The sequence below is a fragment of the Belonocnema kinseyi genome, chromosome 10, assembly GCF_010883055.1.
Source record: "Belonocnema kinseyi isolate 2016_QV_RU_SX_M_011 chromosome 10, B_treatae_v1, whole genome shotgun sequence".
NCBI lineage: Eukaryota > Metazoa > Arthropoda > Insecta > Hymenoptera > Cynipidae > Belonocnema > Belonocnema kinseyi.
This window is the reverse complement of record NC_046666.1, coordinates 34,904,945-34,921,524: the sequence shown is the minus strand read 5'-3', so window position 1 is coordinate 34,921,524 and position 16,580 is coordinate 34,904,945. Positions and strand designations below refer to the sequence as shown.

At 26.2% G+C, this 16,580-nt stretch overlaps 1 protein-coding gene across 2 annotated transcripts in view; it reads left to right on the top strand.

Annotated features, from left to right (window-relative positions):
- LOC117181638 (myosin heavy chain 95F) overlaps positions 1–11,390 on the top strand; it is a 110,314-nt gene extending 98,924 nt beyond the window's left edge. For both annotated transcript variants that reach the window (XM_033374531.1, XM_033374530.1), the window contains 2 exons: positions 3,462–3,677; positions 10,469–11,390. In XM_033374531.1, the coding sequence (XP_033230422.1) occupies positions 3,462–3,677; positions 10,469–10,620 (368 nt within the window). In that variant the 3' untranslated portion in view covers positions 10,621–11,390. The remainder of the gene's footprint in view (positions 1–3,461; positions 3,678–10,468) is intronic.
- The last annotated feature ends 5,190 nt before the right edge of the window (positions 11,391–16,580 follow it).

Below are 16,580 nucleotides of genomic sequence, written 5' to 3'. Positions count from 1 at the left end.
CCTAATACACTACATTACAAGAATCTACACTGTGAGAGTGCTTGCGATTGGCTAAGAAAAGTATTTGTAAAATTCCGGTTTATATTTGATCCACCCTCGTATTTAAACAATTTTTATAAACAAAATCACAGCTTGATCACTTGTCCAGGATAGGTATTAATTTATTTTACGGAATCAGCAAGAAATGTCTTGCCAATTATTCCTATTTTTCATATTTTTCATATTTTTCATATTTTTCTGTTTAAACAAAATTTTTTATTATTTGAACAATATTTATTAAAAAATTCACAGTTTCACCATTTTTTTAATGATAAATATTACTTTTTTGCGGAATCAATAACAAATGTTTTGCTAATGATTCCTTCTTTTCATCTTTTTCTAGTTAAGAAAAAGTGTTAATTGTGTAAAAAATAATTATAAAATAATGAACACTTTTTGTCAATCAGCAAAATATAACTAGAAGGAATACTTGGTAAGCCATTTCATATTGATTCCGCAAAATATTAATATTGATCATGGACAAATATTTAAACTGAATTTGGTTATAAATATTGTTTAAATAATCAAAAGTTCTTGTTAATTGGACAAATATGACAAGAAGGATTTATTGGGAAGCTTTTCATACAAAATGTCTTAATGCACATTTGTTTATACAAATTGTCTATTTGCTTGTCTTGTCCATTTGCAAAATATCATACCTAATTATTGGTAATATATTTTTAGTTGATTTCGCTAAGAAAATCAAACATATTCTTGGAAAAATGGTTTGAATTCGTGTACAAATATTGTTTCAATAATTAACATTTTTTCCATAATTCAGTTCGCCATATTGGACCCGCCATTTTGAATTTCGTGATCCTAGCAACAGAATCATATTCAGCGACCCGGAAAACCCATGAGTGAACATTTTCGAGTCATTCTTATTGTTTCCATAATTTCAGACCGCCATATTAGATCCGCCATTTTTAATTTTGAAAATTCATCAATTATGACCCCATTTTCGAAATCAGCGACCTCAAAAACCTTTATATACCCAGTTTCGAAGAATTTGACTTTAAGGAAAAATGTGTGCTTCAAACGGTCAAAGAGAAAGACAAAGGGAAAAATAAACAAAGAAAAGACAAAGAGATTGAAAAAGATTTAAATTCATGATAGATAGACTAAGAGATAAAAATTATAGAGATAGAATAGTTTTATCTTTTTCTATTCCCCAATTTCTGTGCAATAGGGTGATCGAATGGTCGAATCGAATGGCGACTTTTAAATAAATGCAAACGATTCCCCAAATTGTTTCGAAATCCATAAAAAGTAAACCCGTTTTTTTTTTTTTTTATTTATTTATTTATTTATTTATTTATTTATAATGGTGCCTGTTGGGACTTCAAATTGGCATGGGAAATTGCATGGGAAAAAGTCACTTTTTGGTATTTTTCGAATAATTGTTCAGAGTTAGGGAAAATTTACATTAAAGTTATAAAACTTGTAAAGAACCTTCCAACGAAGAATTTGACCTTTTATACATATGGGTTTAACACCACTAACCCAACCCCACGATGCCCTGAAAACTACCATTAAGTAAAAAAATCTACATTCTTTAGGAAATTGACTCTTTTAAGCATTTTTATTCTCCTTTTTCCCGGAAATCATTACTATAGGTCTATTGGAATGTTTCAAAATCTTTTTCAGTTGATTTATGTTTATTTAAATAAATTCTATTTGTTTAAATAATCTGTTTTTCTCGAAAATTCGTCGAAAATCTATTTTTTGAGATCGAAATGGCAATTTATTATCTCAAAAAGACTTTATTTATTTCAAAATTTCTTCCTATTGTTTAAACAATTAATAATTATTATCAATTTTAAACTTTTTTTTTAATTATGGTAGAAAAGTTAGATTTTCTTGTAATAAATCTATAGATAATAATTTCAAGGTATCTTGTCTACATTATGTAATAAATCCTCAATCGTTTAAACAAATTCAATTAGTTTAAACAAATTTCTTTTGTTCGTTCGTCAAATTGATGTTTGACTGCAACGATTTGATAACGAGAGATGAGGATCAAAAACCACCCAGTGGGCAAAAAATTTGGCGACGTGTTTACGACATCGTTACGAAATCTTTACGACAACTTTACGATATCCTATATCCATGTCGTTCAGGTGTCTTTATGATATCGTAAACACGTCGTATGATCTGATGATGTCTTTACAATATCGTAAAAACACCGAAACGACACGGACACAGGATGTCGTAACAATGTCGTAACAATGTCGTAACAATGTCGTAAAGATGTCGTAAAGATATAATAACGATGTTGTAAAGACGTCGCCAAATTTTGTGCCCACAGGGAATTCTTATTGCATGTCGCGACGCACAGTGGTAGGAAATGTAGACTGAGAAATGAAGAAAGAAATGTAAGTTATAAAATTGTTTGACTTTGGAAATCACTAATTATTAAATTTATTATTTGGAGAAAAAATTTAACTCCTGAATTTACCGAAAAAAATATTCAAAGCAATTCAATTTGTTTGAATTATTAATGTAATGTTGATAAAAAATAATAATTTTATTATTTAAACAATGGAAATTATTTGAAAATATGAATAATGTCACTTAAAGATAACAGTTGGCCAGTTCGGTCTAGAAAAACGGACTTTTAGATGAATTTAACAAAAAATATTTTGTTTAAACAATTGAGGATTTATCAGATAATATAGACAAAGTACCTTACAATTAAAATCTATAGGTTTATTACAAGAAAAGCTGAGTTTTCTACCATAATTTGAAAAAAAGTTGAAAATTGATAATAATAAATTGTTTAAACAATAGGAAGAAATTTTGAAATAAATGAAGTCTTTTCGAGATATTCCGATCTCAAAAAACTGATTTTAGATGATCTTTCGAGAAAAATAGATTATTTAAACAAATAAAATTTATTTAAATAAATATAAATGAACTGAAAAAGATTTTTAAACATTCTAATAGACCTATAGTCATGATTTCCGGAAAAAGAACAAACTGTTTAAAAGAGTCAATTTCCTGAAGAATGTACATTTTTTGATTTAAGGGTAGCTTTGAGGGCACTGTGGGGGTGGGTTAGGGGCGCAAACCCATATGTATAATAGGTTAAATTCTTCGTTGGAAATTTCTCTACAAGTCTTATAACTTTAATGTCAACTATTCCCTAACCCTAAACAATTATTCGAAAAATACCAAAAACTGACTTTCCCATGCAAATTTGAAGTTCCAGCAGACACCATTAAAAATCAAAATTAAAAAAAAAGTACGCGTTTACTTTTTTTGCATTTCGAAACGATTTGGGGTGATCGTTTGCATCTATCATCAAGAAAATGTTTGCAATGCATTTTTGGACCACCCTACTGTGCAGGGTGCCCCTGCTAGCCCCCTCCCTCCGTGTTGCGGTAACCCGATTTTTTATTTGATTTTTCTCTCTATAATAGCATCAAGAACACCACATACACCACTAAAACAGCCGATTGTCGAATCCTCTCAAAGATTCTTCAGAATTCCATTTGTTCGCCCGCCTGCACCTGGCCAATCTGATAATCCGAACACTGGAGGAAAAAGGGGTTGGTGGTATGCCCATTTTGATGGACAGTATGTTGCGAGACAGATGGAGTTACACCCCGATAAACCACCCATTCTATTAGTGGCTGGTATGTAAAAAGTTTTATATTTTAATCTTGATAAGATAAAATGGAACTTCAAAGAGCGAAATATTTAATTTCGCTCAATTCTAAGCAAATGGTGCATTTAGAATTCATTTATGATTTTTTTTAAATAATCGACACACACAGCGTGCCCGGGGTACCCACTATATAAGAATAAAACTTTGAGTGGATCATTAATTTCTTATCAAGTTATTTGATTAATGCACGCGAAACGTGTTGAGTAATAATAGAATTAATTATTATTCAATAATTAATTATTTCTTACTCTGTGTTATTCAGCAGGTTAATTTTTTGGATGTTTTTTTTTGTAATTTAAAGTATTTTGTATCCTTAGCACTCATTTTCGATATTTTTTATATAAATGAATGACAAACAAATGATTCAAATTGCATTATTATTTTAAAGTTATGAAAAAAGAGTAGTACACGAGGGTGATCCAAATTTTTTGTTTCGAATTTTCATGCATATGTCCGAAACATTTTTTGAATCCCCAAAAATCAAGTTTTTAATATTTTATTTGTTTGAAAAAAATTTTGTTTAGAGGTGGCGCAAGTCCCATGTAATTTAACACGTATTTTCCATAAAAAATACGTTTTTGTATATTTTATTCAGAATCGTCAATATTAGCTGAATCGAATTGAAACTTAACATTTCTCTTCAGAAATAGCCATAGAACAAGAATAAAATATTACTTTTGTAATATCAACCTATAAGTCTGTTTGATAGTGCCCCAAAAGAACCCCATAAGTGAAAAAATGGGTTCCACGATTTTTCGGCGCTAATTATAATTTTTTTGCAGTTTTTTGAAATGCAAATTATTTCTGATACATGAAATACTACTTTTTAATGAAAATGTTTATGTTTAAATAAATCATTTAAACAATTTCTTATTATTTGTAGTACATTTCTCTTAGAGTAGAGATAGCAAGTAGCGATTTTTAACAAAAAAATTCATTTTTGATCCATTTTTCATTTAGAGTGAGGTAATAATTAATATTAACAAACATCATTGTTTAAATAAATGATTGTCTTTGTTAATGATATTTTCTTCGAATGATGCTAAAAAATTTAGTTTTTTTAATTGAACTTTTTGTCCAATTTTTAATTAGAGTGAGTTAAATAAATAATTAAACAAAATTAGTCGTTTAAACTATTTATTATTATCAATAATGTTCAATTTAAATAATGCTAGCAAATTTCGATTTTTTCGGAAATTTACAACTATTTGTCTAGTGTTCACGTAAGGTGAATTAATAATTAATTCAGTTTAGCAAAAACAATTATTCAAACAAATGGTTACTATTTATAACTCTCTTTTTTTTTATTAATGCTAGACAGTGCGGTTTCTTCTGGAATATTGATATTTTTACTTGCTAAAGTAATACGTAATGTAAGTTAAGAAACATAGTTGTTTAAACAATTTCTCTTTGTTGATAACTATTTTCTCTTAGATAAGTGCTAAAAAGTTTCTGTTTTTCGTATTAATGCTACTTTTGCCCTTTTTTCAATGTTGAAAAGAAACTAATTTAAACTGTAAACAACTTGTAAAAGTTTTGCTTTCAATTACAAGACGTTTATTGCAAATCGTAAAGAAAAATTTGGATGCATACATTTTGATATCAGCCCTCCTCCAGCAAAATATATTAACGAAAAAGAAAAATAGAGTTTAAAATAAGTTTCTCTTTAATGTTTATTTATTATTTGCTTATAACTAAAAAGACAAAGCAAAGTTAGACATTAAAGGAAAAAGCGCAAAAATCTAGCACTTATCTAAGAAAAGATAGTTATGAAGAATAATAAATTGTTGAGGTAACTATTTTTATTAACTTGAATTAATTATTAACTCACTAAGTGAAAAGTGGACTAAAAGTTTAAAACATTTTTAAAGAATTGCAATTATCTGGCATTAATATAGATAAAGATAATTATCACTAATAATTATTTGTTTAAGCAATTATTTTTGCTGAATTAAATTCATTATTAAGTCAATTCAAGTAAAAAACAGAAAAATAGTTCAAAGTTCCAGAAAAAACGCAACTTTCGACCAGTGAGCAAAGAGAATATTATTAGAAATAATAAGAAATTGTTTAAACAATTATTTTTGAAACTCGAAATAATTATTAATTCACTCTAATTGAAAAGTGGAAAAAATTAAGAATTTCATAAAAAACCGCAACAATCCAGTATTTATATTTATCTAGTATTTATAATGAAAAATAAACAGAAAGTTGAAAATTTCAGAGAAAACAGCATTTTCTAGCATTAATCATAGATAACATTATTAAAAATAATAGTAGTTGGTTTAAACAATTAGTTTTTATAACATTAATGACCTATTATCCCACTCTAATTGAAAATGGAACAAAAAGTGGAGATTTTTCGGGAAAAAAACTGCGACTTTCTGTCCCTATTTTAAGAGACAAGTGCTGAAAACAAAAATAAATTGTTTAAACAATTTATTTAAACATCTTATTATCAGTAATAAGCAGTATTTTATGCATTAGAGATAAAGTGCATTAAAAAAACTACAAAAAATAATAATTATGGGGTATTTTCCGGACCCTATAAAACAAACTTATAGGGGTGGTATTTAAAAAATAACATTTTATTTGTATTCTATGGCTTAAAGAAATTTCAGAAGATTCAAGGGACTTCAATATATTCCAAGGAATTCAAAAGATTGAAAGGATTTCAAAATATTCAAGGAATTTCAGAAGAGTCAAGAGATTTCAAATGATTTAAGGAATTTCAATAGATTTAAGGGATTTCAAATGTTGCAAAGTATTTCAAAATATTCAAAAAGATTTCGAAAAATTCAAAGAATTTCAAAAGTTCAAGGGATTTCAAAAGATTCAAGGAATTTCAAAATATTAAAGGGATTTCAGAAGATTAAAAGGATTTGAAAAGATTCAAGGGATTTCAAAAGATTCAACGGATTTAAATAAATTCAAGGGATTATCAAAGATTTAAAGTATTGTAAAATATTCAAAGGATTTCAAAAGATTCGAAGGATTTGAAAGTATTCAAGGGATTTGAAAATATTTCAGGGATTTTAAAAGTTTAAAATGTTTTCAAACTATTCAAGAAAATTTAAAAGATTCAAAGGTTTAAAAATATTATGGAGATTTCAAAAGATTAAAGGGATTTCACAACATTAAAGGTATTTAAAAATATTCTAGAGGTTTGAAAAAAATCCAGGTATTTTAAAAGATTCAAAGTATATCAGAAGATTAAAAGGATTTAAAAATATTCAAGGAATTTCAAAAGATTCAAAGGATTTCATAATATTTAAGGGATTTAAAAAGATTCAAGAGATTTCAAACAATTTAAGAGCTTTCAGAAGATTAAAAGGATTGCAAAATATTCAAGGAATTTTAAAAGATTCAAAGTATTTCATAATATTTAAGGGATTTAAAAATAATCAAGAGATTTCAGAAGATTAAAAGGATTTTTAAATATTCTAGAGATTTCAAAAGGTTCCAGGGATTTCAAAAGATTCAAAGGATTTCCAAAGGTTTAAGAGATTTTAAAAGGTTAAAAAAAAATTCTAAATATTCTAGGAATTTCGAAAGATACAAGGTAATTCCGATGATTCAAGGAATTTCAAAAAATTCCAGGGATTTCAAAAGATTCAAAGGATTCCAAACTATTCCAGAGATTTTGAAAGATTGAAAGATTTTTAAGATATTCAAGTGATTCAAAAATATTCCAGGGATTTCAGAAGATTAAAAGGATTCAAAAAGATTTCAGGGATTTCAAAAGATTCAAAGGATTTCATAATATTCAAGGGATTTCAAAACATTCAAGGGCGTTCAAAAGATTAAAGGATTTTAAAATATTCTAGAGATTTCAAAAGATTTCAGGGATTTCAAAAAATTCAAAGGTTATCAGAGGATGAAAAGGATTTAAAAAGATTCAAGGAATTTTAAAAGATTCAAATTACTTCATAATATTTAAGAGATTTCAGAAGATTGAAGGGACTTTTAAATATTCTAGATATTTTAAAAGGTTCCAGGGGTTTTGAAAGATTCAATGAATTTCAAAAGATTTAAGAGATTTTAAATGATTTGAAAAATTAAAAAATATTCAAGGAATTTCGAAAGATTCAAGGGAAATCGGATGATTCAATGAATTTCAAAAGATTGAAAGATTTTCAAGATATTCGAGTGATTCAAAAAGATTCCAGGGATTTCAGGAGACTAAAAGGATTCAAAAAGATTTCAGGGATTTCAAAAGATTCAAAGGATTTCATAATATTCAAGGAATTTAAAAAGATTCAAAGGATTTCAGGCGATTTGAGGGATTTCAGAAGATTAAAGGGATTTAAAAATATTCTCGAGATTTAAAAAAAATCTAGGGATATCAAAAGATTAAGAGAATTTAAAAAGATTCAAGGGATTCCTAAAGATTCAAAGGTTTTTTATAATATTTAAGGGATTTCAGAAAAAAAAGGATTTTTAAATATTCTAGAGATTTCAAAAGATTCCGGGTATTTCAAAAGATGCAAAAAATTCAAGGGATTTTAAAAGATTCAAAGAATTATTTAAATATTCAAGTGATTTCGAAAGTTCAAGCGGTTTAAAAAATTCAAACGATTTTAAAAGGTTTAAAGCAGTTCAAATTATTAATGGCCTGGATTTTGAAAGGTTCAAAGAATTTCAAAATATTCCAGGGATTTCAACAGATTTAAGGAATTTCAAAAGATTCGAAGAATTTAAAAATATTCTAGGGTTTTCAAAAAATAGAAGACATTTCACAAGATTAAAGGGATTTTAAAATATTCTAGAGATTTTAACAGATTAGAGGGATTTTAAAACTTTGAAAGGCTATCAGAGGATTGAAAGGATTTACAAAGATTCAAGGAATTTCAAAAGATTTAAAGGATTTCATAATATTTAAGAGATTTAAAAATATTCAAGAGATTTCAGAAGATTAAAGAGATTTAAAAATATTCTAGAGATTTCAAAGGATTCCTAGGATTTCAAAAGATTTAAAGAATTTCAAAATATTCAACGAATTTCGAAAGATTCAAGGGAATTCGGATGATTTAAGGAATTAAAAAAAATTCCAGTAATTTAAAAATATTTCAGAGGTCTTAAACTATGTAGGGATTTAAGAAGAGGGATTTCAGAAGATTAAAAGGATTTAAAAGGATTTAAGGGATTTCAAAAGATTTAAAGGATTTCATAATATTCAAGGAATTTAAAAAGATTCAAGGGATTTCAAGCTATTTAAGAGATTTCAGAAGATTAAAGGGATTTTGTAAATATTCTCGAGATTACAAAAAATTCTAGGGATATCAGAAGATTAAAACGATTTAAAAAGGTTCAAGGAATTTCTAAAGATGCTAAGGTTTTTATAATAGTTAAGGGATTTTAAAAAAATCAAGGGATTTAAGAAAAATTAAAGGATTGGGAAATATTTTAAAGGTTTAAAAAAAATCCAGGAATTTGACAAGATTCAAAAAATTCTTTGAATATTCAAGTGATTTAAAAATTTCAAGAGATTTTAACAAATTCAAGGGTTTTTAAAAGATTGAAGGGATTTTAGAAGATTAAAAGGATTTAGAAATATTCTAGAGATTTCAGAAGATTCAAAGGATGCCAAACTATTCAAGAGATTTCAAAAGATTCTAGGGATTTTAAAAGATTCAAAGTATGTTAGAAGATTAAAAGAATTTAAAAAGATTCAAGAGATTTCAAACAATTTAAAGGATTTCAGAAGATTAAAAGGATTTAAAAATATTCTAGAGATTTCAAAATATTCCAGGGATTTCAAAACATTCTAAAGCTATCAGAGAATTAAAAGCATTGAAAAAGATTCAAGTAATTTTTAATGATTTAACGTATTTGTTAATATTTAAGGGATTTAAAAAGATTCAATAGTTTAGAAGATTAAAGGGATTTTTAAATATTTTAGAGGTTTCGCAGGGTACCAGGGATTGCAAAAGATTCAAAGCATTTCAAAAGATTTAAGAGATTTTGAAAGTTTTAAAAATTTTTTAAATATTACAGGAATTTCGAAAGATTCAAGGGAATTCGGATGATTCAAGAAATTTCAAAAGATTCAAGGGATTTTAAAAGATTCAAAGGATTTCAAACTATGCCAGAGATTTTTAAAGATTTTCAAGATATTTAAGTGTTTGAAAAAGATTCCAGGGATTTTAGAAGATTGAAAGGATTTAAAAAGATTTAAGGGATTTCAAAAGAATCAAAGGATTTCATAATATTCAAAGTATTTAAAAAGATTCAAGGGCATTCACAACATTTAAAGGATTTTAATATATTCTCGAGATTTCAAAAAATTCTAGGGATATCAGAAGATTAAAAGGAATTAAAAAGGTTCAAGGAATTTCTAAAGATTCAAATGTTTTTAAAATGTGCCAGGGATTTAAAAAGACTCCAGGAATTTCAAAAGATTGCCAGGATTTTGAAAGGTTCAAAGGATTTCAAGATATTCAAGGGAATTCAAAAGATTCGAGGGATTGCAAAAAATTCAAAAGATTTAAGGGATTGCAAAAAATTCAAAAGATTTTAAAAGATTCAAGGGATTTCAAAAGTTTTATGGGAATTCAAAAGCTTTTAAAGGATTTAAATTATTTTAGAGTATTTGATCAGATTTCCAAGGATTTCAATGTTTTTAAGGATGGCCGAAGAACAGGACGTTCTTCTTAGAACTTAAATATTCAGATTAAGTCGTTTTACATCTCATTCTTAATCTACCATTCATTGTTTGAACATTTTTTTGACGCCTCAATGTTTTCCGGCTAAAAACAGGCATTGACGACATGCAAATGTGTGAGCTGAGTTTGGAGGAGACTGGTTTAACAAGAAAACGTGGAGCTGAGATCCTGGAGCACGAGTTTAATCGTGAATGGGAACGTCACGGTGGCAAACCTTACATCATACCTGGTGACCGCAAGAAATGAATCTTCATTTCACGTGCTTGATTAGCGATCAAAACGTGTTTTCCATTTTAAATGACAGAATCCGATGCACGATTCACGTCACAGACAGATGCAAAAACGTAACAAACTTTTTGCATTCCTCACTTTTTTATGACTTCATTCTTGTGCAAACTGATTTTGTTCTAAGCAAACAAATTTATTCTCAGAATTATTTCAGGTTCGAATGCGAGTGGAGAAGTAACATTAATTTATTTTACAACTCTATAATAACAATTGTTCTTCCACGAAAATTTATTTCGCTGAAATCAATTCATTTAAATATTTTGTTTTCCTTTACTTTTTTGCTCTTCAATCGATACTAGACAAATCGCATGATAAGAAAGTGCCTTCACTGCTTTCGTATTAGAAACTTATAAATAATATTTTAAAAAGTAGTTAAAACATTTTCTCCTAGAGGGATGAATATTATATTTAAAAAAAGAGAAGATTGTCGAATAGACCTTCTAAATAAATACATTTCTTGTGATTAATTCGTCAAAAACTTCTCTTTTTTTCTACAGAAGTTTCAAACATAGTTTTATTTCCGGAAGAAATTTTCCCAATAGAATAAAAAATATTCAAGTATTTATGCGAACGAGTGTCTACGCAATGATAAGTATTTTTATCATGTATGATAGTTTCGCCTTCGGGTGGATATTTAGATAAATACTTATAGTTTATTCATAAAATACAGTGTAAAAGACGATAGAATGTGATGTTACTTTCAAATAAATATATAGAGGAGAGTTTAACCATTTTGTTTTCAATTTTATTTATAGATTTTACATGCATAGTTTTTCAATTTTTAGGTTCATGATTAAAAATTTGGTAAGTAATTTCCTCTCTATTTTCCTTCTAGTTCAATTTAAAAAAATCTTAATATAATAGTGAATTGCTGGCGGAATAATAAAAAATATTGACGTATTTATTCTAAAAAGTGTCCACGCAATGATAAACATTTTTATCCCCTTGTCTACCCCCTCTTAATGTACGTAATTTCAAGTTTTCAAAAAAAATTTCCTGAATAGTTAAAAAATTAAATGTTTAAAATAATCGTTGAATTTTCAACCCAAAAAGACGAATTCCTAACAAAAAAGTGTCATATTTTATATTTCGTTCCAAAAGATCAAGTTTGTACAAAAAAGAAAAAGAATTTTAAAACCAAAAAGACGAATTTTCAGCAAATAAAGATTTTTTTGCTCAAGAAATGAATAAAAGTTTATCTAAATTATTGAAACTTTAAGCCAAAAAACAAATGTTGTCTACAAAAATTGAATTTTTAAACAAAAAATATGACTCTTCAGCAAAAAATTAATTTCCCATGAAACTCATGCATTTTTACGCAACGAAAAAGAAATTTAAGACAAAGAAAATTATTTTTTTTTTAATTAAAAAAGGATATATTTTAACTAAAAAGGATCAATCTTAAAGAAAAAGAAAAGTGAAATTTTCATTTATAAAATTAATTATTGACAAAAAGAAGGCTTTTCCATTCAATAGTTGAATTTCCAACTCAAGACATAAGCCGTCTACCAACAATAAAAACGTTGACAATTTAATTTAAAGTTTACCCAAGTTGAATCTTCAATAAAAAAGATTAATTTTCAAACAAAATAGTTAAAATTTGAACCAAAGAGATAAATTTTCGACTAAAAATATAAATCTTCAAAAAAATATATATATTTCTTCACAAAGTGATTCAACCAAATCTTTCAATCAAAATAGTTGAATAATCTACCAAACAGTAGTATTTTTATCCAAAAAGATGAAATTTCGTTTAAAATAGATGATTTTTTTTTTAAATACGAATTTTCAAAAAAATTTGGAATTTTCATCCAAATAATATATCAGTTGACTTTTCAAGACAAAAATATGAATTTTTCAACAACAACCAAAGTTTCTACGAAAAAAATGGAATTATTAATCCAAAAATACGAGTTTTTTCAACCAAAAGTGGTTGATTCTCTACCAAATAATTGCATTTTTATCCAAGAAAGATAAAGTTTGTGGAAAAACAGATGAATTTTCAATAAAAAGCAAAAAATTTGAACTTTCATCTAGAAAGATTTCAGTAAACTTTTTAAAATCAAAATATGATTTTTTTATGAAATAATAAGTTTTTACTACAAGAAATTCAATATTCTATCCAAAAAGACGAATTCTTTCAACCAAAAAGGATGGATACATTTTTTTTAATTACCTGCCAAATAGTTGAATTTTTATCCAAAAAAAAGATGAAAATTCTCTTAAAATAGATGAATTTTTATTTTGAAAAAACTCATTTTCCAAAAAATCTTTGAATTTTATCCAATAAAGATTCCAGTTGAATTTTCAAGATAAAAATATGAATTTTTAACAAAAAATAAGATTCTACGGAAAAATTTAATTTTCAATCCAAAAAGACGAGTTTTTTTCAACCAAAAGGGATGAATTTTTAAAACAAAATAGTTGAGTTCTTTACCAAATAGTTGCATTTTTATCCAAAAGGATGAAATTTCTCTTAAACAATATAAATCTTTATTTTTAAATTTATTTTCAAAACAATTTTTAAATTTGTATCCAAAAAAGATTCCAGTTGACTTTTCAAGATCAAAATATGAATTTTTAACAAAAAATAAGATATTATGTTAAAAATTGGATTTTTAATCCAAAAAGACGAGTTTTTTTCAACAAAAGAGATGCACTTTTTATTTAAATATTTAAATTCTTTGCCAAATAGTTTCATTTTTATCCAAAAAGATGAAATTTCTCTTAAAATTTATGAATTTTCGTTTTTAGAAAAATTAATTTTCAAACCTATTGTTAAATTTTTATCCAAAAAAGATTCCAGTTGACGGTTTAAAATCAAAATTTGAATTTTTAACAAAAAATAAGATATTACGAAAAAAAATTTAATTTTCAATCCAAAAGACGAGTTTTTTCAACCAAAAGAAATGCATTTTTAAAAATAAAATAGTGGGATTCTTTACCAAATAGTTGCATTTTTATCCAAAAAAGATTCCGATTGACTTTTCAAGAACAAAATATGAATTTTTAACAAGCAAACAAAATACTCTACAATAAGAAATAAAATTTTCTATGAAAAAAGACGAATTTATTCATCTAAAAATGATGAATTAAAAATAAAGTTGAATTCTCTACCAAATAATTGGATTTTTTTCGAAGAAAGATTAAATTTATACTACAAAATTTTTAATTTTAAGAAAAAACGACACTTTTTTTTAAAAAACCTGAACTTTCATCCAGGAAAGATTTTACTTTAATTTTTCAACGCCAAAATATACATTTTTAACAAAAAGTCAATTTTCTACGAAATAGATAAATTATCAACAAAACAGCTGAAGTTTCAACAAAAAGTATCAATTTTAACAAAAGAGTTGAAATTGTTCTATTTCATTATAAAATATTCACGGTTGAAAATGTTACAAGTTTATGATTCAGGTCTTCAAATATTAATATGGTCAGAGAAAATAAAAAATTGTTCATTGAGTAATTAGAGAAAATTAAAAATGAAATTTTGCGGTAACCCTGGTGTAATATATTTGCTAGTAATTTGTTTGCTATGTATTTATATTTATTTTTTGCAGTTACTTCCTCCACAAGATTACCTTTTTAGTTATAAATTTTCTTAGAAAATTGGCTTATTTTTTTAAACTCGTATTTTGATGCTAAAAAGTCAAACTAAAATCTATTTTTTTTGTTGAAAATTCAACTATTTTTTACAAATTTTTACTTTTTATTTAAAAAAATTCATCTACTTTACTAGAAATTGCATCTTTTTCAATAAGAATGCAACAGTTTGGTCTAAAATTCAAGAATTTTATTATAAGTCTTTTTTGCTGTTGTTAAAAATTTAACTTTTTTTTTTGAAAATTCATATATTTTGGTATAAAATAGAACTATTTTTTTTAATAATTTTTCTTTTTGATTTAAGAAATCATCCACTTAAATAGAAATGACAGCTTTCTTGGATTAAAATGCAACTATTTTCATAATAAGTCAACAATTTTTTCAGCAAAATTATTCTTTTTTATTAAACATGCAACTATTTTGTTCAAACATCGTCTTTTTGGCTTGAAAATTCAAGTATTATCTTCGTAAAAAATTACTTCTTGTTGAAAACTTATATTTTGGTGTTGAACAGTCAAAACAAAATCTTTTTCGGATGAAAATTTAATTTATTTTAAATTTGTATTTTTCATTTAAAATATTATCTGTTTTAGTAGAAATTTCATGTTTCTTGGACATTCATATTTTAGTTGAAAATTAATTTATTAGGATCAGGAGAAATATAGACTACATGTTTTATATTAAAATTAATGAACCGAACATAATTTTTTAACCTCTTGAAATTTTCAGTAACAGAAACTGAAAATTCCCAAACTGTCTCTGAAATTTTCTACAGAAATTTCGAATTGTGTAATTCTTGTGGTTGATTCCGAGCCAATCTATTTGAATTATTACATTTTTCAAAAAGTAAAAGAAATAATCCGAAAAAAGTAATACATATCTAACATTGCTAACATTAAAATTCATTGTTTTTACAAAACTTCAAAATTAAAAGACTTCTTTGAAGAAAGTGAGGTGAAATTAATTAGATTCAATTAAAAGAACTCTTAAAATATTAATAAGCAAATCCTGCAGATTAGAACGAATCATGAGTTCAGTGTATCTATTTAAAAATTTTTCTTTAAGATTGAAAAGTAATCTATTTTATTTTGTGATTTTTCCCCAAAACAATTATATTTTGATTCTTATTTATGTTTTTATATAATTTATTCTATTATGGACATTTTTATAAATCAAATCAAAAGGAGAATAGCTAATAAAAATAATTTGTTTACTTAGTTCAATATTATTCTTGTGAGACTGCAGTGTAGATTTAAATAATTTGAATTTCAATTTTATGAAGAGCATATGTCACTGAATTCGTGGATAAATTTTATTCTTTTTTACTGCTTCAATTGAAGTATATTAATATATGAAACTCCACACGCCCTGCACACAGACAAAGTAAAATCTTTTCACGTAGGCTTTGAGAGATACACAGAAAAAATAGAAGATAAACTTTACATCGATTTCCGACGAAAGGTTCTCTGCACCAAAAATTAACTTCACAGGATAAACTTTAGACAAATATCGGTTAAACTTTCTTTTGTTTTTCCATGACAAACACATGTTTTTTGAAAGACGCGAAGTTGGCTAAACAACACTTTATCGCTCTAAAAAATTTTCTGAAACAAATTTTATTCTTAGTTTTTTCTGTGTGTTTAATAAAAATAATTGTTTTTAGTTAATAAATCGCAGTGAAAATTTGTAAAAACATTTACCAGGCTTATCGGAACTAGAGTCATCTGAATTAAGTATTCTTATTTTCTTACTGATAAGCCTCTTCTTTTTTGTACGAAACTTTTTTTTTGTGCAAACTTCAAAACAATATAAAAATGGGTCCAAAGAGCCAAGAAGTACTGTAGATTCTCACAATGTTTTTAAAATATTTCAAGTTTGTCATCAATCAATTCTGTTTTCTAACCTAGTTTTTGGATTATCGTTGTTTACGAAATCATTAGATAAACCCATAAATTGTGATCTCAATTCATCAACTTTATTATCGGGTACTTTACTAATATTGGATTTCATGTCTTTAATGATTTTATGTAATTGAATATAATTTTTTCACCAATCTTTTAAATTAAAATAATCACTTAATCTCAAAATGTCAATAACTCTGTGTGGAATAATCACCTTCAAAATATTCAAGAACCATGTGTCTGGTTTATCTTAGAAAAAACTGGGTAAATGTTAAAATTCAACTTTTGTGCATGTTCACATTCAAAAAGTATATCTGGAATGGAAGCTTCTAATGTGTCCCCTAAGGGTTTACATTTTTCTTACACCTTCTCTATTCCTTTACACACCCTCTACACACTTACTTGGTGGTG